The sequence below is a fragment of the Rhinichthys klamathensis genome, unplaced genomic scaffold, assembly GCF_029890125.1.
Source record: "Rhinichthys klamathensis goyatoka isolate OS25496 unplaced genomic scaffold, OSU_Roscu_1.1 h1tg000727l_1, whole genome shotgun sequence".
In the NCBI taxonomy this organism is placed as follows: Eukaryota; Metazoa; Chordata; class Actinopteri; order Cypriniformes; family Leuciscidae; genus Rhinichthys; species Rhinichthys klamathensis.
This window is the reverse complement of record NW_026607141.1, coordinates 271,141-297,142: the sequence shown is the minus strand read 5'-3', so window position 1 is coordinate 297,142 and position 26,002 is coordinate 271,141. Positions and strand designations below refer to the sequence as shown.

Below are 26,002 nucleotides of genomic sequence, written 5' to 3'. Positions count from 1 at the left end.
CTAACTAACTGTTGTATAATAAGATTAATGAATATAAAATGTATTTGGCAGACTGTGTTCTGGACTACTTAGTGTAACTGCACTGTTAGAAATATTAAACTCACAACAGGTACACCATTGTTCTTTATAAATCATTTTAGTCATTTATCACAACATTTTATATTCAAGATCTTTTGACTTTAAACAAATATAATGCAATTTTAGGCAGTATAGGTTTTTATTTATTCTCTGTAGGCATATTGTTATAGTTATGTCTGTTCTGTATCTGTTTCCCTGAGTTTTCCCCGTCATTGTGTATTTGGTTCAGTCCTGTTCCCAGTTTTCCCGCTCCTTGTTAGTGTTCAGTTTATTCACCTGTGTTCTGATTTGCCCCAGCTGTGTCTTGTTCCCTCACCCCGTCTGTGTATTTAATCCTGTCTGCTCTTTTGTTCTTGGTCAGTTATTGAATGTTTGAATGTATGTGATTGCCTGTATGTGTACGCTCCTCGAGTTTCTCTGAGATCTAAGTTACCCTAGTCTGTGATAATTAAAGTCTACTGCTGCATCTAGATCCGACTCCCGCCTTTGTTTCCACGCTTCGTAACAGAATAACTGACCCACTAGGATCTAGCAGCCATGCCTACCTGGAGTCCTGATGTCCAGATCCTCCGTCTTCGCCAGGAGAATCGCGCCATCGAGGATTATGTCGCAGAATTCCTCGAGCTGGCATATCTCGCGCAAATGAACACCCACGGCCTGAAGATCTTCTTCCGCGGAGGATTATCGGAACCACTCCGGTCTTTGATGCCCGAACCGGGTCCGCACGGTTCTTTAGAATGGTACGTTGACCTGGCCCTGTTGTGGAGCGCTTCCCCGTTTACTGTGGGCGTGGAGGAGAAGCTGCGAGAGCCTGCGCTTAACGTCAGCCCGGTCGCGCCCGCGCTTCACTTCAGCTGCTCAGCCGAGACCACGCTCCACAAGCCTGCGCTTCACGTGAACCGAGTCGAGCCCGCTTTCCACGACATGCCTGAGCTTCTTCCTGCCGAGACCGACATGCCTGAGCTTCTTCCTGCCGAGATCGACATGCCTGAGGCTGAGCTTCTGTCTTCCGAACCGGCACGTCGCTTCAGCCTCGACGAACCCGAGTCAAGTGAGTCAAGTGCCGCCGAGTCAAGTGAGGCCGCGCTTCCCGAGTCAAGTGAGTCAATTGCCGCCGAGTCAAGCGAGTCAAGTGCCGCCGAGTCAAGTGAGTCAAGCGCCGCCGAGTCAAGTGAGTCAAGTGCCGCCGGGTCAAGTGAATCAAGTTCCGAGTCAAGTGAATCAAGTTCCGAGTCAAGCGAGTCAAGTGCCGCCGAGTCAAGCGAGTCAAGCGCCGCCGAGTCAAGTGAGTCAAGTGCCGCCGGGTCAAGTGAATCAAGTTCCGAGTCAAGTGAATCAAGTTCCGAGTCAAGTGAGTCAAGTGCCGCCGGGTCAAGTGAATCAAGTTCCGAGTCAAGTGAATCAAGTTCCGAGTCAAGTGAATCAAGTTCCGAGTCAAGTGAATCAAGTTCCGAGTCAAGTGAATCAAGTTCCGAGTCAAGTGAGTCAAGTTCCGAGTCAAGTGAGTCAAGTTCCGAGTCAAGTGAGTCAAGTTCCGAGTCAAGTGAGTCAAGTTCCGAGTCAAGTGAGTCAAGTTCCGAGTCAAGTGAGTCTACCGAGTCAAGTGAGTCTACCGAGTCAAGTGAGTCTACCGAGTCAAGTGAGTCCAGTAGTGAATCAAGGCCAGTGAAGCGTCGTCGCAGAAGGAGGAGGAGGACTCGTTTGCTTCGCCAGGCTACGGAGGGCGTTCCCAGACTCCTCGCCCTGCCGGCCCCGCCTCTGCGCCTCGCCCTGCCGGCCCCGCCTCTGCGCCTCGCCCTGCCGGCCCCGCCTCTGCGCCTCGCCCTGCCGGTCCCGCCTCTGCGCCTCGCCCTGCCGGCCCCGCCTCTGCGCCTCGTCCTGCCTGCGCCCTTCAAGCTCCGGGAGGCCTGCCCGGAACCCATTTACCACCTGGAGGTTCCTCCCGAGGATTTCCCCAAGTATTTTTTTGGGGGGGGGCAGAAGGTACTCCGTGAGGGCCATGGAGACGACGTCAACATGGTCCTCATCCTCGTCTGAGTCTGCTCCGACCTGGCCACCATCTCATCGTGCTCCGCCCTGGCCTTTGCCACGCCATGCTCCACCCTGGCCTTTGCCACGCCATGCTCCACCCTGGCCTTCGCCTCATCCTGCTCCGCCCTGGCCGCCGTCACGTCCTGCTCCGCCCTGGAGGCTTCCTGTTCCGGGCAAGCCACGCCCTCGTCAGTCTCCAGGGCGCCCACACTCCCGCCCCTATTTGATGTTTATTCGGCGCGGGGACACGTCTTATGGAAGGGGGGGATAATGTTATAGTTATGTCTGTTCTGTATCTGTTTCCCTGAGTTTTCCCCGTCATTGTGTATTTGGTTCAGTCCTGTTCCCAGTTTTCCCGCTCCTTGTTAGTGTTCAGTTTATTCACCTGTGTTCTGATTTGCCCCAGCTGTGTCTTGTTCCCTCATCCCGTCTGTGTATTTAATCCTGTCTGCTCTTTTGTTCTTGGTCAGTTATTGAATGTTTGAATGTATGTGATTGCCTGTATGTGTACGCTCCTCGAGTTTCTCTGAGATCTAAGTTACCCTAGTCTGTGATAATTAAAGTCTACTGCTGCATCTAGATCCGACTCCCGCCTTTGTTTCCACGCTTCGTAACACACATATATATATATATATATATATATATCTTAAGAAATTATTTTTATCATTATTTTACTAATTTATCACAATAACATTATATATTTAAAATCTTTTGACATTAAACAAAGATGATGCAATTTTATACAGTAAAAAATGCTGTTCGTTTGCTGTGACTAAAAGATTGTTTACAAATAAATAACATCTTTTGTACAGATCTTGTGTAGTTTAATAGCAATTCATAAGATGATGCCTGAAGATTTGGAAAATCAGACAGCTGATTAATTTTGATCTGATGTTAATAAATGAAATGGTTGACATTTATGAAAAAGGTTGTGCAAAAACTCTTTATGCTTTGACATTTTTGTAAAGAACTTTGAAGGAACTCCTTCCTTATAGCCTTTAATGAGTGGAAATTATAAAGTACTTTTTATTTTTCAGGTCAAGTGCTAACAATCTAGCAGATAGACTTTAACAAAGAGCAGAGTTTGAGACATTATGCCAGAGCTTTCAGAATAAAACAATCTTCAGAAATGCATTGCAGTTAGGATTTTTTTTTTTTTTTTTTTTATCTCATGAGAATCTAAATTGAAAACATACAACCATAGTTTGAAGCTGATATCACTCTTACATGATCAAATACTTTGTCGTTCCTTGCAACATCTCATCCAAAAGATTAGGGTTATAAGGGATTTAAGAGTTGTAAAACTATGTGGGATCATTTTGAACAATATACAAATGTGCTTTTACAGTATAGTCCTCGTAGAGCCTACGTAGATGAGTTTTAAGAGATGTAGATCAAAAGAGTGTTTAACTGTAGTGTGAAATTAACAGTGTAAGATTGTTCAGCACTTTAGGATGTTTTGACTTGCTATCAGGTAATGGCCGGAGATTTGTGACTCAACCAACTGGAATGAACAGCTGCGACTGTTCACTGTTCGTTACAACTCTGCATGTACTTTCTTTATACATGTTCCTGGTCTTAATTGTGAATTATTCATTGGCGTACATGATTCCTAAGGAAAAAGATCGTCTTTAATACTTTTTAATCAAAGTAAGGTCAGTTGCTCAGCCTCTGACATGGCTTTTGTTTTCAGCTTACGTCAACAAGTACTCTTATTTTCCAATTCCATTCCTTGAAAATATCTATCCTACAGAATCGGCATCAAGTCCCTCCCTTCATTTTCTTTCAATATTCTGTTTCATCATGGAAGGAAAATGGTTTGTGAATGCTACTTCATGTTGGATTCCTCGTGCATTGCCGCACTTACTGTTCACATCTTAAGTTATGAGGGTTGGACATTCTTCTAGTTCTGTTTGGATGTTGACTCAACCAACATGGCGCTCTTTTCTTGAAGCAGCTCTCTAGAGGATGTTGAATTTAGGATGTCTTTTAAAAAAATCCCTCTTTCCACAAGAGAATTCCATTGGTTAGAATGGTCTGTATAATGTCACGGACCATTTGAAATGTACTTTGAGACCCAGAAGGCTCTTTCACACACATGCCTAGCACCATGATAATGTCTGTCAAAAGGTTGGACTGTATTTTTTGCATTCAGACGTCTTTTTCCACTGTGGTAATGTCGGTTTGCTTCAGCATCTGGTTCACTATATTTCCTTATGGAACTTTTAACATAATGGAATATTTTATGTTTTGCCAGAGAGCTTAAGGACTCAGCAGTGGCATGTGTGTAGTCAGCGGTTTTATGTTTCTTTCCTTTTAGCTGGGTACCTCAAAATCGCCCTTGAGGCGCTCAGATTAACATTTCAGTTTTGGGTCATTCACTCTTAACAAACCTTGGTGGAAATGAAATAATGTTTTGTGTTTCTGAAACTAAACCTGCTGAAAATTCACTTGCAAGAATCTCACAAGGAAGTTCTCAGATGGAATCCCAAAATTTCTGATTTTCTGATTTCTCAGCTCTATTTTTTACATTTAATGGGTAGAAGATCCCAAACATCCAGTAAGTATTGGCTTCTGAACAAGCCCAGAGACTCTGGATGTTCTGTCTGGTGTTTTAATAACTGTTGACAGGGATCCGTGGGGAGTATAACATGTCGTTCCAGGATCAGACAATAGAGGTATAGAGTTCAAATAATGGTTGGGTTGTTTAAAGGATACTAAATTAATGGCTTAGTTCAAGGAAGCCTTGAAGCCTTTGGTCAGACCTGTGTCACATTTACTGAAAACAGTGATGTCCTTTTGAATAGTTATTGAACTTTTTAAGTTTACAACTAGACTGAAACTTCTTCATGAAGTTATTAAAATATTTATGGGGAGGTAAAAGTCTTGGCCAATTCAATGATGCTATTCTAGTTAAACTCTAGATCCAAAATCTTTAATGTAAGAAATACAATTTATAAGAAAAAACATTTGCATATGCAGAGTAAGATTTATAAAAGCATACACCAATTTGTAAGTTTTAAAAAATATTTGCATAATTTTAATGTTTTCCATAAGTACTGTTAAATCTTTAACTCCATATATATATTCTTCCAGATTGTTTTTTGCACACTTTTGTTGGTTTTAAAGTTAGTTATCAGTGATTTGCAAAGAAAGGGTGCAATGAATTACATAACTCATTGACTGACCAAAGTCAATGTGTACGTGTAAAAATAAACATTTGCAAAAATTGTAAATAGCTCGCTTTGAGAACGTAACAGTGTTTAGTCTCTTCACAGTCTTCACAATCACGAATTAAGACAGGATTCAAGATACTTGTTAGAGAAAGTCTTAGTGTTTACCAGAGGAAACATCAAGTTAATGGTGTAACTGACAGCATTTCCCAACTGTGTAATGTGGGAATTGGGAAAAAATTCTGGAAAGTTTTGTCTAATGTCTAATGGGAAAGTCTGATGGATTTGTTTAAGGGATTTGTGATGCTCATGTTGGTTGGTGCGCTAGGCTGGTTATGGGAATTATCATGTGTTTTTAATGAGCTAGTTGAAATACGGCCAAATGAGGGATTAAATTTAAGAGTAGTTTTATTAGATGTCTTAATTACTTACTTATTAAAGCAGTTTCTCCATGTGTTGTAATACATAATTAAGTGTAAGGAAGGCTATAATTTCTAACTGTAAGTAGTGGTTTCTGCAAAAGACAGAGAGATGGAAACATTTTTCTTCTTTTATTTTATTATTTACTGTCAGCATTATTAAATGGTTCTGTGTATTCGATTTTCTCTTCTGTGGTCCTGAAGGCATAACTATTAAATGTCTTGAACTCACTCTATTTATTAAAAAACACTTGGAATATTAGGATACTAGGGATAGTTAACCTAAAAAGAAAAATTTTGTTATTTGCTCACCCTCATTTAATTCCAAACATGTATAACGTCTCTGGTTACTTACGTAACCTATGTTCTCTTTCATAGGTTCACTCAACGCTGCGGAAAGCGCAGTGGGATATCCTCTGGATGTGCCGATTGCCTGAAGCCCTATAGAATCACGCCAATTCATTGGCTGATGGCGCTCGCGCAAAGCTGGCTCCGCCCCGACGCTCTTACGTCGTAGCATGATGAACGCGCGCGCGCCATCTTCTCCTCAGATTTCTCTGCCGAAAAGAAAAACTGTCGGCAGCGCGAGGAGCTTGGCAGCGAACGCAGCGTCTCGTTCCCTATTCAGAGAACATAGGTTACCTAAGTAACCAGAGACGTTCTCTTTCATAGGTTCACTCAACGCTGCGGAAAGCGCAGTGGGAACGAAATACCAAACTCGCCAAGCTAAGCGCTGCCATAACTGGTACCAGACCAAATAATAATAACAACCATTAGGGGTGTGACGAGATCTCGTGCCACGAGATCTCGCGAGACTAAATATGACGAGATTTCTCGTCGAGTGAAAAAGCTGTCTCGCGATATCCCCATTAATATTCCACCGCTACACTCACATTCGCCTAAACTATCGTTTTGTTGTTTTTATAAAAAAATAAAAACCATTATAAACTAATGCAAAAGTCTGCTCTGCTCATCCAGCGCGAGTTGCCGTTGCAATCAGTGCGGCACGAATCACAGTTCACTGATCGCGTGACGATGGCGGAGGATTCGTTGCGCAACAGACTAAACGTCTGGTAAATGTCTTATCATTTAGAATGCGCGCTCAGCACCGCTGCTCCCTATACGCGCGGTCACGAATTTGTAAGTGAAAGTAAAACACAAGCTCCCTGATGTGCATTGCGCACAAATTAGGCTGCATATACATACAATAGTCTGTCTCCCAATACCCATCTCTGGACTGTTTATTTGCGGCTATGGTCTCAGTTTGCACTGTGAATATTGAGAGAGCACTGTAACGTACAAAGGACAACAGAAAAGGGAGGCTCCGTTTCTGAACTTATAATCGGAACGCAAGAACAACTGTAGAGACAAACACACCAGCCTCGTTTCTCTCGGCCTTTTCCCAACTCACCGCATTAACCCTATAACTGCCGGTGCAAAATAAAACCGCAATTTCACAACAATTATAAAGAGTCTGTGTGCTAACTTTGATTATGGTTGCACTCGCACTTATTGTTTGCACTTAATAAGACTAAGAGAAAACAGTTATTTATTTTTGTTATTTATACGGTTTTTATTTCTCTGTTAAATGTGTGTTAAAAGGAGTTCAGTTAGGAGGTCACACACAGCCTCAATCAGAAGTTCTGAAAGCTCTTAAATGTACAGTAAGGTCTGAAGAGACTAATGTGAAATTATACAGGAGAAAAGCCAGTCAATAAAAACCTTTTACAGTGCTTGAATATTGTTTTCTTTCAATGCATTTGATAATTCATACTCATAAAGTAGACCTGAAATGACATGCATTAGAAGATTATTAGTTAAAACATTGAAAAATGCACCTGCATACTATTTTTCCAGCCATGAATTTTGTCATTGAGGATTTCTGAAAAGTTGTGCAAAAATCTCGTCTCGTCTCGTTCTCGTGAACCCAATCTCGTGTCTAGTCTCGTCTCGTGAGATAAGCGTCTCGTCACACCCCTAACAACCATGATAGGTTCAAGCAGATAGAACCTGGGAACCTGGAGTCATGTCAAGATCTAAATTATAGAACCTCACAAAGGTGTGCGGAGAGGACCAACCTGCCGCCACACAAATGTCTTCCAAGAGGGCCCCTCTAAAGAGAGCTTGAGAGGAAGCCACACTTCTGGTGGAATGTGCTCTGATGCTAAGAGGTGAAGGCAAACCACGCACCTCGTAAGCCAGCGAAATAGCGTCCGTTACCCAGTGGGAAATCCTCTGCTTTGATGCTGCAAGCCCGCGGCGGCCAGCACCAAAACATACCAAGAGCTGGTTTGATTTCCTCCAACCGCCTGAGCGATCTACATACAACTTCAAAGAACGGACCGGGCAGAGCAAGTTAAGTTTCCTTTCTTCCTCAGAGGCAAAAAGGAGGAGGGTGGAAAGCGTTAAGGTTAACAACCTGAGAGCGGAACGCCGTGGAAAGAACCTTGGGTACATACCCCGACCTCGGCCTCAAGGTAACCCTAACCAGGCCAGGAGCAAAGTCCAAGCATGACTCACTAATAGAGAGAGCCTGCAAATCCCCCATCCGCTTTAGTGAAGATAAAGCTAACAAAAGAGCAACCTTAAGAGTCAGAATCCGCTCAGGGGCTGACTCCAAGGGCTCGAAGGGAGCCTCTGACAAACCCTCCAGGACGACTGACAGGTCCCACGAGGGAACACTAGGGGGGCGAGCCGGTTTTAGGCGCCTAAACCCACGCATGAAGGCCGAAACTAACCTCAGTTTCCCCAAGGGAATCTCATCTGATTCTCTATGAGCGGCAATAGCTGCGACATATACTCTGAGAGTGGTAGCGGCCGCTCCGGAAGCAAACTTTTCCTGCAGGAATTCCAGCACTGTGCCTACTGGGCAGCTAACTGGGTTCCTATCATGTGCTAAGCACCATGCCTCGAACACCCTCCACTTGGAGGAATATAGCCTCCTCGTCGAAGGGGCTCTAGCATTCGCAATGGTCTCCTGAACGTCGGTTGGGAGATCAAAGCTTAAAGGTAACGGCCTCTGATAGGCCAAACGTACAGCTTCCAAATGTCGGGGCGAGGATGCCATATCCTGCCCTGAAGCTGGGAAAGCAGGTCCTCCCTGACCGGTATCTCCCAGGGGGAGGATTCCAACAGAGGGATCAGCTCCGAAAACCATGGCTGGGACGGCCAGAGTGGGGCTACCAGAAGGAGGCGGACTCCGCTCTCCCTCACTCTGGACAGAACCGCCTGGATCAGCTTGATGGGCGGGAAGGCATAGAGTTTCTGCATTGGCCAAGGGTGGGCGAACGCATCTATCCCCAACGGAGCTGGAGGGCTCAGAGAGAACCAAAGCGGGCATTGGGACGACTCCTGAGATGCAAAGAGGTCCACTTCCGCTTTCCCGAACACCTCCCAGATCAGGGCCACCGTCTGGCGGTTCAACATCCATTCCCTAGACCTGAGCTTCAGCCTCGACAGAAAATCTGCTGCGAGGTTCAGAATCCCTGGGACATGAACTGCTCTCAGAGAGAGGAACTTGTCCTGGGACCACAGTAGAAGGTGACGCGCATGCCTTTCTAGGGTGCGCGATCGTGAACCCCCCTGTCTGTTTACATGGGACACTACTGCCATATTGTCCGTTCTGACAATGACATGGTGTCCTTCGAGGAAAGGGAGAAAGTGGCAAAGAGCCAGGAAGACAGCCCTCAGCTCCAAGCTGTTTATGTGCCACGAGAGGGTCTCGCCAGTCCAAACCCCACACGCTGGCCTGCCCTCGAAAACCGCTCCCCATCCGGTCAGAGAGGCATCCGTCGTAACCATCTGGCGACGGAATACCGCACCCATACCAACTCCTTTCTGAAGGAAGAGGGGGTCCCGCCAGATTGACAGGGCGCGAAAGCAACTGCGCGACACCTTCAATAGGCGAAGGGCTGGCCCCGTGGGCCGAGCCCCTGAGAGCTTCATCCACCACAGAAAAGGTCTCATGTGGAGTAGCCCCAGAGGTAGCACAGGGGAGGCCGCGGCCATAAGGCCCAGAAGTCTGCGGCAGGTGCTCACGGAAACCAAGGATCCAAGGCGATACCCCTGGTAAACGCTCCCATTCTTGAACGAAATGTGATAGAGGGAGAGGAGTGTTGCAGTGCAAGGGACATACCTGAGGTAGGGTGTCGCGCTGGTTCCCATGGGGAGGCGCGGATGACCGTGGAGGAGAGCGCTTGGCGTCCTGACACGTACTGGGGGGTACCACCACCTGGATAGAAGTAACTGGGTCCGCCTGCTCCAGAGGAAAACGAACTGTGCCTCCGAGGAAGCGATTGGCGGGTGTAACGTGCACCGGGAGCGAGGGGAGAAAGCAAGACGCGTCTCCTTCCTCCTGCGCCGGACTGGGTGAAGAGAGTGAAACAGGACCTGCACTTCGAAACACGCTGGGTGGCGAAGGTGACAAGGTTGGATGAGGAGAGCCGGGTGGAGGAGGGCAGAAACGCTTGCGCGGTCTGTCCCAACCTCGTAGATCTGGTGAGGCTCTCCTCCTTCTGACCTGCGGGTCAGGAACGGCTCGAGGAGGCTGGAGCGGCCGATTTGTTGGACCGCTTCAGCTGAAGGCGCTTGTGAGGGCGCTGGCGGGGAAATGGACGACCTCGGGCTCCCCAGACCGTAGTTGGAGGGTGGTGAGCCGGGTCACTCCTGCTAGTAGGGAATTCAGCCCTATGAGCAGAGCGTTCTCGGGTTTGAGAAGGGGAAGGGTTGGAGTCTCTTGGCCCTCTGACCCTCCTGGGCATAAACTGCCTGAACGCGGCCGACTGAGACTTAGCGGCGCGGAACTTCTCAACCACCGTGTTGACCGCCTCCCCGAAAAGACCTGAGAGGGAGATAGGGGCATCCAGGAGGAAACTCTTATCCTTGTCTCGGATCTCCGTGAGATTCAACCAGAGGTGGCGCTCTGCAGCAACCGAGCCTGCCATAGAGCGACCAACAGCCCGAGCAGTGTGTTTGGTGGCTCTTAGGGCCAGATCTGTGGCTTTGCGAAGCTCTTTGACAGCTTCGGGCGTCAGTCCCTCTCCTTTATCCATGTCCTTCAAGACGTCCGCTTGGTAGGCTTGAAGGATGGCCATGGTATGCAGGGCCATGCCTGCTTGACCAGCCGCCATGTAAGACTTCCCAATAAGGGAGGAAGTAGTCCTACAAGCCTTGGAAGGAAGAAGGGGACGCGCCTTCCAGGACGGTGCAGACGACGGGGCGAGGTGGTTAGCCAGCGTGTCCTCGACCGCTGGAATAGCGGAATAACCCTGCTCCACAAAACCCACAAGGTTGGTGAAGTCAGCGGCTGCCGCATTAGTTAGGCGTGCGGAGAAAGGCTGCTTCCAGGATCTGGAGATCTCGTGATGCAGATCGCTGAAAAAGGGCAGCTTTCTTCGCTCTGGCCTAGAATTAGGGCCACGTAGGAACCTCTCGTCGAGTTTGGACGATTGAGACTCGCGGGGCTCATCAGGCCAGTCAATAGAGAGCTTCTCTGTAGCGCGCGACAGCACGTCAATAAGCTCAGTGTAGGCCGGAGTAGGCCGCGCGTCCTGGCCGCTAGGCGGGATAACGTCATCAGCCAAAGCAGGCCCGAAATCCTCGGAGTCGGAGGCTGCAGTGTAAATCACGTCATCCAGACCGAAAGAAACCGATTCGCGGGCTCCCGGGCTGGGGCATAAATAATCATGCGCGAATTCAACCGCGCCGCGTGCGTGCTCGGGAGAGGGAGGGAGAGAAAGGGCGAGGCCCGTCTGCTCATACTCAATATCCTCGAGCTCAACATCCGAGCCCCAGGCCGCGGATCCACGAGAGGCCTCAGCAGTCTCGGGAGCGCGACGGGGGGGAACGAATGACTCCTTCTCAAAAACCGCGAGTCTAGAGCGGAGGGTTTTGAGAAGGAGATTGTCACAAAATTTACATTTCGACAATCCTAATACAGCCTCACGCGCATGCGAAAAACCCATACATTTAACACACTTACTGTGAGGGTCGTCGTTCGAGATAAAACGAACACATGGCGGAGAGCAGCGTCGATAATCCATGACACTTCACTGTAAGGAGAACAGAGTTCCACTTATACCAGTCGCTGAAGTGTCGAGACGAAAGCTGAAGTTGAATTTGAAGAATTCGGGCTCAGAAAAACCGAACGAAGGGCGAGATGTGACCGCTTCGTGAAGGCAGAGAAATCTGAGGAGAAGATGGCGCGCGCGCGTTCATCATGCTACGACGTAAGAGCGTCGGGGCGGAGCCAGCTTTGCGCGAGCGCCATCAGCCAATGAATTGGCGTGATTCTATAGGGCTTCAGGCAATCGGCACATCCAGAGGATATCCCACTGCGCTTTCCGCAGCGTTGAGTGAACCTATGAAAGAGAACTTTATTCTGTCATATATTCTAGACTTTTTTTTTTTATTGAGGTACGATCTTTGCAATGCACCAGTGAATGCAGTTTACAAGACTGGTCTGAATGATACGTTAGTGAATTAGGCTGATCCGGTTCTCAAGTCACTGTCTCAATGATCCAGTCACAACAGTTAACAGCTCCCTGCAGTGAAAAATTATCAATGAATAATGTTTTTCGCTGTCTTTTTCTAACAAAAGGATCATATGCAGGGCTTGACCTTAACTTTTTTGCTCACCATCCACTGTGGCTAGTGGTTTTCCAAAGTTACTAGCCACCCAGCATTTTCACTGGCCACAACCATGGGGAAAAACTGCTATATATATATATATATATATATATATATATATTATCTCATATTTTGGCAGCAGGTATATTAGGCTGCTGCCACTTTAAGACCTGACGCACAGATACATTACACTGTTATACATAACTGATTGTGTTTACGTGAATACTTGCCAAGTCTGGCATTTTGACATTATTTTTTGTGTATTTGACTGTTTAAGCGCAATAAGCAGCGTAAAAGAACTCAATTTTGAGGCGGGTTTGTGTGTCACCAGCTGTCGGATAGAGAGCGAGAAAGCAGAGCTGCTTATTGTGTATCTGAGGAAAATTAGTATTGGAAGCGTTTAAGATATTTCAGGATCGATATGTATTGAAAAAATTATATTTTTGACAGCACTACATTGCACTTAATTTATTATTTCAGATGCCTTTTTAAAAGACTACAATTGAAAAAATGTATATATTATATAATATTCCAGCCGCATTTGGCAAGTTGGCGGGTGTTATTGTCAAGCCCTAATCGTATGACTTCAGAATATAGCACTCAAATCGTAGGGACCAATTTTGTGGTGCTTTTTGGTCATTTTAGAGCCTGAAAGTCCTATATTTAAATATTTAATTAAACAGTAGTCAGGAGTGGACATTCTTGAAAATTTACATTTTGTGTTGCAAACAAGCAAGAAAAAAGGCCAAACTGGTTTGGGGAGTAAATAATGACAGTTTTGGTCGATCTAATTCTTTAAAAAAATCAACATTTTGTCCTCAATGCAGAAAGTCTCAGACTGTGACATGATGTAATCTTGCCTTGTTATGGAGCAAATGCCGTAATTCAACTTACAATTACATAATCCTTTAATATGTAAATGTCTTTGTATTTTGTTTGTATCCGTTTTGTTATCGGCCAGTGTTTTGGAACCAGGTTGCTGTGGGTCAGATGAAATCTGTCAGGACTTTTAATTCCTTTAACACATGAGCGGTTTCTTTGGCAGGACAAGTACCCAGACGTGGTCAGCCTTCCAGAGGGATGCAGATCGGAGCTCATGATTATACGAAGTCCTCAACTTCCCGGGTAGGTTGCATCAGCTGAGAAAATTAAATGGAAACTGCAGTCCGTAACTTTAGCTGTTTGCCTTCCGTTAGCGGCACATGTGTCATCAAGCGACTACAAGGTTCATGTACATTTATATGGTTACCATGACTGATATCTCCAGATTACATCCTTGAAATATGGTAAATCAATGGCTTTATGTTTTTCAGGATCTCTGTGACCATATTCTGGAAGATTGATGTGTCTAAGGAAGGAGTGGTAAAACCAACGCTTGAGCTCTTGCTGAAAATGCCAGATCAGGGTAAGACGAGTGAAATATAGATTAAAGGGATAATGTTTTGTCAGGGTTGACTATCTGAATTTATATTATTCTGCTTATTAAACAGAAGACCATTTTTACTAGTCTAAAACTAGCCATTTGGATTATCAAGATGTCTCCATTAAGCTATTCTAACTTTCATTTTTGGAATAAAAAAGAAACTTGGAAATACTCATGGACAATGATCAAATAAACATTTCTGCGGTTGTTATACAAAGATATTTGACTGCTACATGGTGCAGTGAATCAGAATCAACTATTTTCTTATTTTATACTTGTACAATTCATAATTCCTACTAAAATGTATTATTTTGTTTTCATCTGAACAGCTCGAGAGCTGGACACCAAAAAAGTGATGGAAAACGGCTCGGATTACTTTCAGAGCCTGCTGCGGATTCTCGGGGTGGAAGCGTCAATTGAGGCCTTGATAAGAACCGTGTGTTTGTGAGAAGTCATAAAACAAGCCAACATTCATGTCATCAGAACTTCATATCTAATCATTTTATTTGATATAAACACCTGTACAATCACCCGTTAGGAACTACATATTGATGCCATCTGTAAGTGTCAATCATTTTTACACATGATATGCCCACACTGTATGTAAATATACATCATTAGACAAGAGCTAGAAAAATAAATAATTTTAAATACAAAATGTCTGACAGCAAAATCCACTTTGTATTTTCAAACAGTTAAATTTTAACATTAGATTCCATCACAGAAACTGTGATATTCCTTTATCTTCTTGCTTAACAGAATTAATGTCCATTCCTACCTACATAGTGATTATAGATCTTTATTTCATTTGAATAACACAATGTCACCACCTCAGACTCATAATATCTCTGGTTCATTGGTTCGTAAGGGGAAAGATGGTGTTAAAACGAAGGCAAAAACAGCAATGTCTGGTGTGGAGAAACTGCACTTAATCAGATACAATATAACACATTAAAACTGAGCAACATGACAGTCAAACAAACGCCATTAGTTGGACAACGAAAGCGTGTTCGCTCACAGGTAAGGCGTATAATACTTCTCTTGACACCAGTTCACATTAAGACAAAAGGGAGTGTCAACACAGTTTGGCAATGTTGAATGTTCATCCATGTAAAACTCAAACACTATTCACCTGATGAGAACTGCATTGATGGCTTTGAGTTGAGCAAGCCGACGCAGTCAACATCACAGTAAAAGAGGTAAACAGAAGCATGAATGAGTATCACTCACACCACAGTATTTTGTAACAGTAATATTTCCCATGACAAGAAAATGGCAACCTTGAGGTGCCATCTTTAGTGTTGAAGTCGCACAGTAAAATTTGCATAACCGTCATTGGTTTTTCGGTAAAAGGCGCTAAACTTGCACACAATGTTAAATCAACACTGCCATTTCTGTGGCACAATATACTGCTATTCTGAAAAACTGCTGGATCAACTTACTTCTGTATTGTGCTAACAATAACTGCCATGCTGTCCATATTTGGCCGACTTATGAAATTTGTCTTGCTCTGCAAACAATTACAGCCAATAAAACTGCTGGGAATGAATTCCTCAAGTTGTTTTCTAGTCTGCAATTTCAAAACAGATGACTAAGTGTATTGATGTCGAACTCAAAGACAGAGCAGTTGTAGATGGACAGGCACAGTCGATTTTGCATTTTACAGCAGTTTTTCCCGGGGGAAGTGGAGTTTGAGATGATACTAGACTAGCTTTAAAGAAGTAGTTCATCCAAAAATGGAAATTCAATCATTATTTACACACCTTCATGTCGGTATATTCAGGTTTTTCCACATATTTGAAGGTCCAATAAAAAGCACCATAAATGTAGTCCATACAACTTAAAAGCGTGTTCTTCACTCAAAACTGAAGTAGTTATTCACTGATGATCTTGCGTTCAAAAATGTTGTTCATTCATTCACTTACTACATGCTCAACACCCAGCAGCGTTTTGTCCAATACGGACAAAACGCCTGGTTAGAATGAACTGCCGAGCTACAGAAAAATGATTCAGCCATTTTGATTAGATTTGCAATTACATGAGGGTGAGTAAACGATGGCTAAATGTTTATGTAGTGCAAACTATTCTTTAATAAGACACTTCGATTTGTATATGGCGGCGGTAGACGGTTACGCCAGGCAAGCGTGCGTTATAAAAATACACTTTCAATAGAGAGTAATATCATTAGACTCATCTTCAAATTCATAAAATCTAATTATGGATAGTGACAGTGTTAGCGCAACCTCATTCGCTAGCATGCAACAGGTCTGTGCTTGTCAGTATAACTTCTGCTACTGTAGCTCGCCGTGGGTCAGTGGTTTGAGGAGCTCTAGGGATGTAGTCTTACTAAAAACTCAAGTACTTGTCTGCCTTTGAACTTCAAACTGCCTGTACAGCGACTGCTGACACAGCCAAGTTGATGCATGGTAAAACGTTCATTAGGGAAAATCGCTGTAAGCCACTTTTTGGCACTTGGAAACCACAGTAGCGCTGCTGCGTAAGAGAAACACCCAACAGCACTGCACAAAAACACACACAACCTCCTTGTCCTCCCTTTTTATAGCCAATGACTGACTCGTTCAGGTATTCTGTGCTTTAGGAGACCAGCCCCAGTGAGAACATCACCCTCTAAAAAGAAAAACAAAAGGTCGTCCCAGCAACAGCCCAGAAATGCCACCGTCGCTGCCAACTTCACGTCGCAGAACATGCTGGGAGGGCAAACAGCTAGACAGACTAGCAAACAAAAATAACAAAACTATATCACTATTTCAATTTCACTTCTACGCATTTCCCAAGCAGCACTTGTGGAGGCGTCTCATACAGCATGGAAGAGCAGCGTGCACTCCTGCCTTTCCTTATATAGGCTGGAGGGGGGCGGAGCTTGCGTGCTCCGCAGGTAGTAGTTGACGATTTTGGTGTCTAGCTTGTACTGGTGAGGGATGCCTTCGTACGGTTTGGGGTCCAGATCCAGGATGGAAACGGAATACGTAAAACGCGGCTTCTCCAAATTCAACTGGTGCCTGTAAACGCAAAGCAAGCGGAAGGTAAAACTACCGCAAACGTCAAAGGGGAATCTTTAATTGAAAAAAGTGAAAACAAACGTACTCCTCGTCGTCTTCGCAAGGTGCAAACGTGATCATGATTGAGCAGTCTTTGGCGGTCATTGCAACTCTATACTGATGAACCTGGAAAGGAGAAATTCAAATCTGTATTGCATCTCTGAAAATGTATCTCACTTAGAAATTTGTCCCAAAATATTAATATTAGTTTTATAAACAAATAAACCTGTATTTTAATTCAATACCAAAAACTTTTCTTTTTTTTAAATGCCCAATTTTGGGGTGAAATGCAACCTGTGAATTTCTTCTTATGAGATTCACACCTAAACTTGAAAGCATCACATGCTCACAGTCTTACCTTCCCAACAGCATATTCTACAGACCCGTCATCCTCAGTGGGACAGTTTTTAACTGTGTCCATGAAACTCTCATTATAAGGCCCATCTATCTGCAGTCGGTTTCTGGGGATTCAAACAAGTGTCGATTAGATGTGCTTTTAAGCATGTTTATTCATAAAGACGATGTGGCTTTGCATGGAAATCACCAATGACCACACTGCACACCACCATGTGGCCACAGTGCCTCATTACTAGATAAAGTACCACATCCACACAGTCTTTTGCACCACCTAGTGTTTTCATCGTAATGTCTTCCATGAGGCCGCAATAAGACTTAAAATTGTTTGAAATTAAAAGTATATTAATACTTATAATAGTAAAACCTATATAATAATTCAGCGATTCAGCAACTGTACTGCATTTTTACATAAAATGATGCCAGTACAGGTGAACACTGCACAGAAATATCCGCCCAATAGAAACTTTGCTCAGCAAGAACAAACGGTTCTTGCACTGGAATATTGATCTGATAGATCAGTAACGAAGCACTCAATATCCCAGCTTAAACATTCACCGTTCTTTCGGGAACTCCTCTAGATACTGCTCTACACGTTTGTACAGAGGGTAGATTCCTTCAATATCCAGGTTATCCAGCATCTGTACTTGGAGGATTTTTGAAAGGACGCTGTCTTTAGGGAGGCCATGGTTACCTGTGTAGATATGAAAATGAGCTCAACATGTACTCCTGGACTTGCATAACAGATTTACGATTACCGTCATATAAATGCAGCAATAATCCGGTCTTTTACACGCCCCTTAATGTGCCTTTTAAAACGCACAACACGTTTCGTTCCAGTTATATTGTGACTCAACAGTAAAGTGATTTCTATTGGAACTAATATGAGAGTTTAACAATATTTTGGCCCGTCCAAATATTCATTAGTTAGCAGTTGGTAAAGGCCTCACCGTTGCGGAGCAGGTCTCTTGGGAAGGGACTGGCTTCACAGTGCGGCCTGCTTTCGGACAGGTGCATCTTCCTGGGCTCCCCCGAGCGATTCGAGTCCCCGCCGCTGAGCAGGGAGGAGCAGATCACCTGAATGAACTCGTTGAGGACGGCTTTGCCAGGCTGGTGGCTGTTATAGAGGCCGTTACTATGGGGGAAATAAGGCCAAAGGTGCTGAATGAGATCATTCAAGTCGGGTTGCTGCTTGGCGTCGTCTTTACAGCTAAATATCAACTCTCCGCCCTGAAAAAAAAGATGGGAGAAACAATAAATTAATGCACTTTTCTTTTATAACCCTTTTCTAATGAATCAAACCAATATTTAAACAGTAGCCATTTCTTTTTTTAAACCCCCGTTTAAGCTGGTTTGCTAGTTTAAGCTAGTCACACATCTGGACCTATATGATGATGATCAGCAAAAGTTGTTTTTAGTGGCACTACTTCCACGTTCCAGGCAGGGCTCCAGACTGCGACCAAATGGTCGCATTTTGCGACTAAAATTTGAGAGTGTGCGACTGAATTTTACATCCAGTCGCACATGTGCGACCAGTAAATTTGCCTCACGTTAAACGCATGGTTAAGCGTGGAAGGGGCGCGTCAATGAATCTGGAATGAGTGAGTGTGACAAAAATAGAGAGCGCGCGTGTCTGTAGGAAGGAAACGGAGACAAATATCACAAGCTGCTATGTGCGTCTGAGAGCGATCTATCGACTCGTTACCAAGCAGCGAATGCAAACAAAATGAAAGTGGAACGAAAATACGCTAGGCTACTCATTTATGCTTCACGGACCGTTAATTATTCCGGACCAATAATAGACAGAGCAGCGCATAGCCTTTCTTATGTATATCAATGGAGCAGCGCCGCGAACCATTGACAGTAAAATAAAGACCCGAACTTGCCAGTCGCGTGCACTGTTACTAGGAGAATCCATTGAATTCGCCTCAGAATTAATAACATCATCTATAACAAAATCCATTTAAAAACATTCCGATTCGGCGCAGAGTTCTGCTATAAACCATAGATCAAGATCAAACAGCGCTGACGTGGAAACCAGGAGAAAAACTTATAGAAGGCTTTCAGTCCACAAATCAGCAACATTCACCATGGATTTAGGCTAATGTAGTAAAATACTCTAACCATAAATATGATAATGTGACAGAAATAGTCAAACGCAGCCTACACATCTTTTCTAGCACTTCAAAACTATAATATCATATATAAATGCTTTTTTAAATTGATTTTTTATGTGATGACCAACACATTTTTTGTTCATCCTTCAAAGATTGTCCTAAAACTAAAAATTTTAAGATGTTGGATAACTCTTATTTAAACACTTATTTAAAAATAAATACCATTGTAAACAGTAGGATTATTATTGGCTATGTTCACTCCTTAATATACATTTTCACTCCTTTTGTTTTTTAATTAATATTAAGACATTATGAATGATAATAATAAAAAAAAAAAATTTCATCTACACCCTAAATTAAGCTTAGTGATTTATTGTCAGCCCCAGTGCTACCAGAATTTTTTTCTTTTCTTTTTGTAGAACTCAGTGTGAGTTCTCATTTGAGGTGATGCTGCCCTCAAATTTGAGTCTGGAGCCCTGTGAACTTAAAATAAAACTGCATATCGTAATATCTGTACGGTAAGTCTCTTTATTATTAAAGAATTTGTCAGTATTACAGTTATTTTGGGGGAAATTTGAATAATTGCATTGCAAGCTGATTTAAGGTGTGCCCCTTAAATTTTCTGCTTGTGCTCCTAAAATTTTTAGTCAGGGGCAACAGTGCTCCTAGTAAAAAAAGTTAGTCTGGAGCCCTGCCAGGATAAATTAAGATTTACTCAGTAATAAATTGAGACCTACTGCAAATCAGTATGCATGACATCATCGCTGACTGTTACTTTTCGAATACGGAACATTCTATAAATGGAAGTCGAAGGAAAGTTTTAAAACTTTACTCTGAAGTATAAAGATCCGAAAATAGACCTTATTCAAATTTCTTCAGCAGAACAATCCAAAAACACATTAAATAACAGTTCAACCAACCGAAGAGATTCCCGTTAAAAATCAAAGATGGCACTGATGTGAATAAGGTCTATAGACAGCAGTTTGTTTGGAGACGTTAAGCGGTTCGGGAGAGAATCAATTACAGAAGTTTATATTTACCTTAAAGATTTTCAAGTTGTTTTGTGGTTCCTCTAACAGATTCTTCAATGCAACGTACATTCTCTGTTTGCTCCTGGAATACATGTTATTCAATAACATTCAGGTTAGTAAAATAAGATACATTTTTGCAAACAATGAAGGAAAGTTTAGGGAGAAAAAAAAAAAGATTTGCCATGACAAGAATTAACATGTTAAGGGATTATATGGATTGTCACATCTGATTCTAAACCTTCTGTTTTCTTTAGTGTCGAGTAGCGTTTTAAAAGCTTCATGCATGATAGGATATGGGGCTGGTTTCACAGTGGAAAGGTGAGTCACAAAAAAAAAAAAAAAAGGTGAGTGTGGTCTTTCTCAGTGGAAAATTCTGTTTTAACAAAGGTCAGTTGGCTTTAGTGAATCTCTTTGCCGCAGTCAGTTAGATTTGTTAACAATGCTGGCTAAAGGTCGTACCATCAGCGAAAGATATAAATCCAGCTCTGATTTCCTGCACTGAGTGACTGAAGCGGTGACTCACCCTGAAAAGAGATCCAGGGGGCAATATCTGCTCAATCGCTTCCACTTCCCATTGGCTAACTGCAAGAGAATAATGTTAGGAATTTTACTGTAAACTTTGCTAATAGCGTTTCGGTCAAGTACACCAACTTCAGTGACAGTCGCTTGATGCACTCTCCAGTTTCCGCTTCACCTCTACTTTGGGACTGAAACTGATTTTCGTGCATCTTCTGCAGCCAAACCCCCAAAGGACTGATTGTATGATAGTGCACAGTACAAACAGACAGCAGGATGTTGACACTACACTTGAACCATCCTCTTTTTTTTTTTTTTTAAAGCAGAAGTTCACGTTTAGAAATCTGGCATCATCTTCAATGAACCATGAGTTACTTTCGTAACTATGAGGCCTTTGTAAGATTCTTAATTGGTACTTACCTTGTAATGCTGATGCATGCAGAATCTGCAAACTTTGCGTTTGCATTCCTTAGTTATGTGTCTGGAAAAGGGTAGAAATCCACATTTTGGCTGGAGGGGAAAAAGTTCATATATGTAGTTTTATCTCTGCATCTCGAGTTACAATGTAGTTTTGTGAACAAGCTTAATGCGAAGAAGCTTTTGTTGTTTTTATGAACACACAAACGAGCCTTTCAGATCAGATTCACGCCACCTTCCCCTGTTTGTTCGACTGACCATGTGATTAAATTCCACACAAATAGATTCAATGAGTCATTCGGCTACTGTGGTTTACTTCCCCAGGAACGGACGTTTATAATAAACTGACCTAAAAAACGAGTTCTTGTTTTATATGAGATTCAAAGCTTTTAATTTAAAAACAGTGTCTCCACCCTAATGGCATGAAGATATAGAAAACCCCATCAACAACTGTCAGCAAGTTCAATGACCGGACGCGATAAGACATGCCTCACTAAATCAACACATTAAAGGCGTGGTTTTTGGCACACTTTTGCGTAGTCTCGAAAAAATGTGATTATTTTCAAAATGTGGGTATAAAAGTTATATCAGTGTCATTTTGAGTGCAAATTCCCCCTTGAAGTAAACACAAAAATAACGGTAGTGACGTGTTGTGGCTAAGCCCAGCTGAAAGTGGAGTTCACCTTGATTTCGACGCATATTGGAGGTCTGTGGTCTCTGAGGTGGTGGAGGCGGAGTTGGGTCAGGTTAGGGAGGCATAAACCACACCCGCTGAATGTGTCCATGACCTTGTCACAGCGCAGTTCTGCATGAAGGAAAATCACAACACCGTTACGCAACATCAAATCCAGTCTACAAAAGTGACTGCATGTCACATGCATATGTTTGCGATGAAGAACAAACTCAATTTTTTTAGTGGGTGAAACTCCGGAAAACATTCAAGCCGGATTTTACACCAAAAGTTTGAAAATTATGCTTGTTTTGGGACATTATCTGCATTGCAATCAAGCATATTTTCCTCTAAATTGCCATTACCGTAACGGACCAAAATGTTTTACTTTGAAGTATACAGTAATGCCCATTAACCTCAAGGATTTTGAAATACTAACATAAAGTATAAATACTACACTGTTTGTTTTAGGGGGGGCTGTTGGTAATGAGAAATGGAGGAAATGTGTGTAACTGTTATAAGAATGCAAAAAAATTGTCCCATTTTTTAGCAAAACATTTTTTTCATTTATTTATATGTATTTTTTTTTGTGGAAATGTGATAAGAATGTGTTCTGAATCGATTTTATAATATTCACCAAATGTTTAAAAGGAAAAAAATGATTCATCCGTACCAGGTCGTTCTTGTTGGACCTTCAGCGACAGCTGTCTCACAAAGTCCAGCGGTAGTTTGACAACCTCCTGTAAACAATCAAACCATTATTTTCATCTCATTCGCTAGGTCACGGCTTGTGTTACAAAGCAACATGGTGTATTAATGTACACAAACTTCTTGAACTGTAACTTACTCCGCTGTGAACGTATTTCTCCCCCAACAAAGGCTTCATGACATATTTACTATAATCCACAATGTTGAGGATGTGTCGAAAAGCTTGTTCTGCGGTCTGTCAGGAAAGAAGTAGGACAAATGAGCTGATACTACACTGTATGACAACGCAAACAGACAAGACCAAACACTTATTGAATATTTACATTGCTGCAGATGCCCTTTGTACCAAAAGAGACACTTTACTAACAATACAGTGCAACTTTTTTTTCAACACACAACTATTGTAAACTCAAATGTGACTATTTACAAGGTTTATGAATATTTTACCATCACATTATATTCTACGGTGGCTGAGAGAGCTCAAGTACTGCAACTGAATGAGTATTCGCAGTGTGTTTCTGTATTTGGTTAAGTTGGCGTTTCTGTATTTGGTTACTTTGTGGCATTTGCAGCACATGTGTTGTCAAACTGATGACAATGTTTTTTTCATTTGCTGGTGTTTTTTTCTATTTGCATGCGTTTTCTTCAGTTTCAGTGCATTGAGCTCTCTCGGCCACCATACAATTCTTTATGGTGCATATTTGAGACGTTTGGGAAGTACAACTGTTTAGTAATATCAATTTGGGGAAGTTTTACCTGTCGTGTATGTGCGGAGTCTTCAGAGGGAAACTTTAACAGACGGAGAACTCGACAGTGCTGTAAGGAGAAGTGACGTGTTTGAAAACAAATTTTGCATTCAACTCATTTCACACAGACTTTGACCACTGTAAGTATCCTAGTGAACAAACTGTCTTGTTTTAGGTTGGAAAAAAAGAAGGGAATCCTATGAAAAAGGCTTGCCTGTGACTGTACATGTGTAAACAACAAATACTCCATCCACTCATTACGTTTTTCCCAGAATGCACTTATACATAAAAAAGGTCCACAAAGGTAAAGGTGACATCATCGCATTGCCGATAAACTCACTGCCTGGCGGTTTGTTTTATGGACTGATGTAACCGACGGGCACTTAAACGCAAATGCAGTTTCTAAACACACTTGCTCAACGACGTTACAAAACCGACTTCTGCCTCACAAAATGTCACACTTAAAAAGATAAATGTTCATGAAGAAATGATGTATAATTCACTTCAAAATTAAAAGAAAAATAAATGATAGTCAAATTTTCATAACAGTAGAGTACAATTTCTTACATTGTCATCAACATAATAAAAAAAACTTAATTCTCATTACTGTAATACAATGAAAATAATCCTATCCAGACACAATTCATGAGTTTCTTCTATTCTAATGAGAATTTTTGAGGGGAAAGGTATTTAATTGTCATGAAATGAATGTCATATAGTAAAAAACGTATTCACGAACCAAGCCATTGTTTTTTTCTTCTGAAATTTACCCCAAAATGTTGTTTAAACCACACATCTTATTTCAATGTGAAACTGAGATGCCTTTAAAAATCTTAATAATCTCACGAAGCCTTTCAGACAAGATGATGCGGTTCAGCTCCGATTCCAAGAATTTAAAACAGGCCAGCCAACGTGACAAAAAAAAAACCACACAAGAGTGTGGGAGCATGAAAGAATGTCTGTAAACAGCAAATAGAAATGGACAAGCCCTTGCAGGACTACAGGAGCGCTTGGAAATCTGCATCAAAGCGTCACCCGTTTTCTCCACACCCAGTTTCACATGATTGCAATAACATATTGGCCAATGTTGTCTCGGACTGCTGCCTGTGATTGGATACACACTCTTGTGTTGTAATCTGTAACACAAATCCAACCAGTTTACTGCAAATCCAACCAGTTGACTCCCAAACGTTTGATCCAGTGTTGTTGTTTTTTTCAGTTTATTTGTCGTATGAGGGTACAGACGCACTAATGAGCTGTAAAATCAGGCAAAGGTTAAGCTCTTCCTGTTTTACAGGAACATATCCTTGATCTTAACAAAACAGGGCCTTGATATTGCAATCCTAGTGAAAAAAGGAGTCAACTACATGGTAAAGGGAACTGATAAAATGAATCATTTACTTAAAGTTTCCATAACTTTTTCATTAGTCATATTAAGACAAATCTGAAATGCAGCTGATTTTATTCATTTCAATCCGTTGTCCACATAAAGAGGGTTCTGGTTGTTGCATGCAAAAACCCAAGTAATATCTTGCTTAAAACAATATATAACATTGCTGAAAATTGTTATAGAGATCTTTTTAATCTTTAAATGTACTTTTTGGCCAATGGCTAAATACATAAAAACGATCAACATCAACATTCCCACCCATCCTAATCAATATTCATACCCATCATCCTGGTTTAAAATCGGTCTAGACCCTCATCATCTTTCACTTTAAACTGTTAAAGGTTTCCTATCTGAACTTTGAATCCTGGATGGGGAAAATATTAATTGTACATTATATTATCTCTAATACTTCCCATTTAAGAGCCATGCCAGATGCACAAAAGCACCCTCACACTATAAGATCACCACTGACCATTCCTTCAACCGGCCACAGCATTATGCGTCCTACATTAAATGTGCCACTGAAATGGGTTTAATAAACTTTATATCCCATAATGTGGGTGTGGCATGGATAACACACGTGTCACATGTTGTACATTCACTTTATCAATGAATCCTGATTTAGCCTGCTAACGTTAGGTGGCTTTAGCTTTAAACCCCCTCAAGACCCCTTTAAGATAAAGAAAGAGTTCGTTTCCGTCTAATGGTGGTGTAAAAGTGCCAAACTTAAAGTCTATGCCCTTTCCAAATAGTTTGAATTGATTTTCCATTGACTGAATCAGATTTGATCGAGTTTATATGAATCTTGGCTAAGCTAAAAGCTAGTAACTATTGAACACCAACCTGCAAGTGAGACACGACCAGGCTTTTGTTCCCCTCCCCGTGATATTTCCAGTCGTTTTCGTCCATTTTATCCAGTTCCATTACCCAGAAGAACCGTAAACTGATGGAGTTTTGGCGCAGATTTGATACTCCGGGCGAGATGATGAGGGTCAGGCGCAAAACTTCTGGTGGATCCGCGTCTGACACACCGACGGGTGTAGCGCTACTACCGCTTTCGCGAGGACACGCCTCCTCTGCGCTCTCATTGGTCAGACGCAGAGGTTGAGGGTTTTTCATTGGCCAAAAGTGTTTGACATTGTTAAATGCACGCGCTGATTGCATGCTAAAAATGACAATCAAATGTTCGCCCGCTTCTGAATGCAATTTATGGACTGTCTATAAAATGATGTCATGAACGCAT

At 42.6% G+C, this 26,002-nt stretch overlaps 2 protein-coding genes across 2 annotated transcripts in view; one reads left to right on the top strand and one right to left on the bottom strand.

Annotated features, from left to right (window-relative positions):
- cenpp (centromere protein P) overlaps window positions 1–14,409 on the top strand; it is a 62,112-nt gene extending 47,703 nt beyond the window's left edge. Inside the window, exons 7-9 of the mRNA XM_056242482.1 lie at window positions 13,374–13,453; window positions 13,642–13,733; window positions 14,081–14,409. Coding sequence (XP_056098457.1) covers window positions 13,374–13,453; window positions 13,642–13,733; window positions 14,081–14,199 — 291 coding nt within the window. The 3' untranslated portion in view covers window positions 14,200–14,409. The remainder of the gene's footprint in view (window positions 1–13,373; window positions 13,454–13,641; window positions 13,734–14,080) is intronic.
- ippk (inositol 1,3,4,5,6-pentakisphosphate 2-kinase) lies at window positions 14,222–25,803 on the bottom strand. Its single transcript, XM_056242480.1, has 13 exons — window positions 25,603–25,803; window positions 23,380–23,439; window positions 22,763–22,858; window positions 22,589–22,655; window positions 21,929–22,050; window positions 21,249–21,338; window positions 20,836–20,894; window positions 20,322–20,394; window positions 18,115–18,394; window positions 17,723–17,858; window positions 17,169–17,271; window positions 16,857–16,936; window positions 14,222–16,771 (listed from the first exon to the last, which is right to left on the bottom strand). The coding sequence occupies exons 1-13, from the start codon at window positions 25,681–25,683 to the stop codon at window positions 16,567–16,569; spliced, it is 1,452 nt and encodes a 483-aa protein (XP_056098455.1). The 5' UTR covers window positions 25,684–25,803; the 3' UTR covers window positions 14,222–16,566.
- Between the last annotated feature and the right edge of the window lie 199 nt (window positions 25,804–26,002).

Bases quoted from the DNA above. Each gene is read 5' to 3' on its own strand.
- ippk (XM_056242480.1), bottom strand. From the start codon at position 25,683: ATGGAACTGGATAAAATGGACGAAAACGACTGGAAATATCACGGGGAG. The intron at 20,395-20,835 runs GTGAGTCACCGC...CATGTATTCCAG, and splicing joins CCCCTGGATCTCTTTTCAGG to GAGCAAACAGAGAATGTACG. The intron at 17,272-17,722 runs GTGAATGTTTAA...TTGAATCCCCAG, and splicing joins GAGGAGTTCCCGAAAGAACG to AAACCGACTGCAGATAGATG.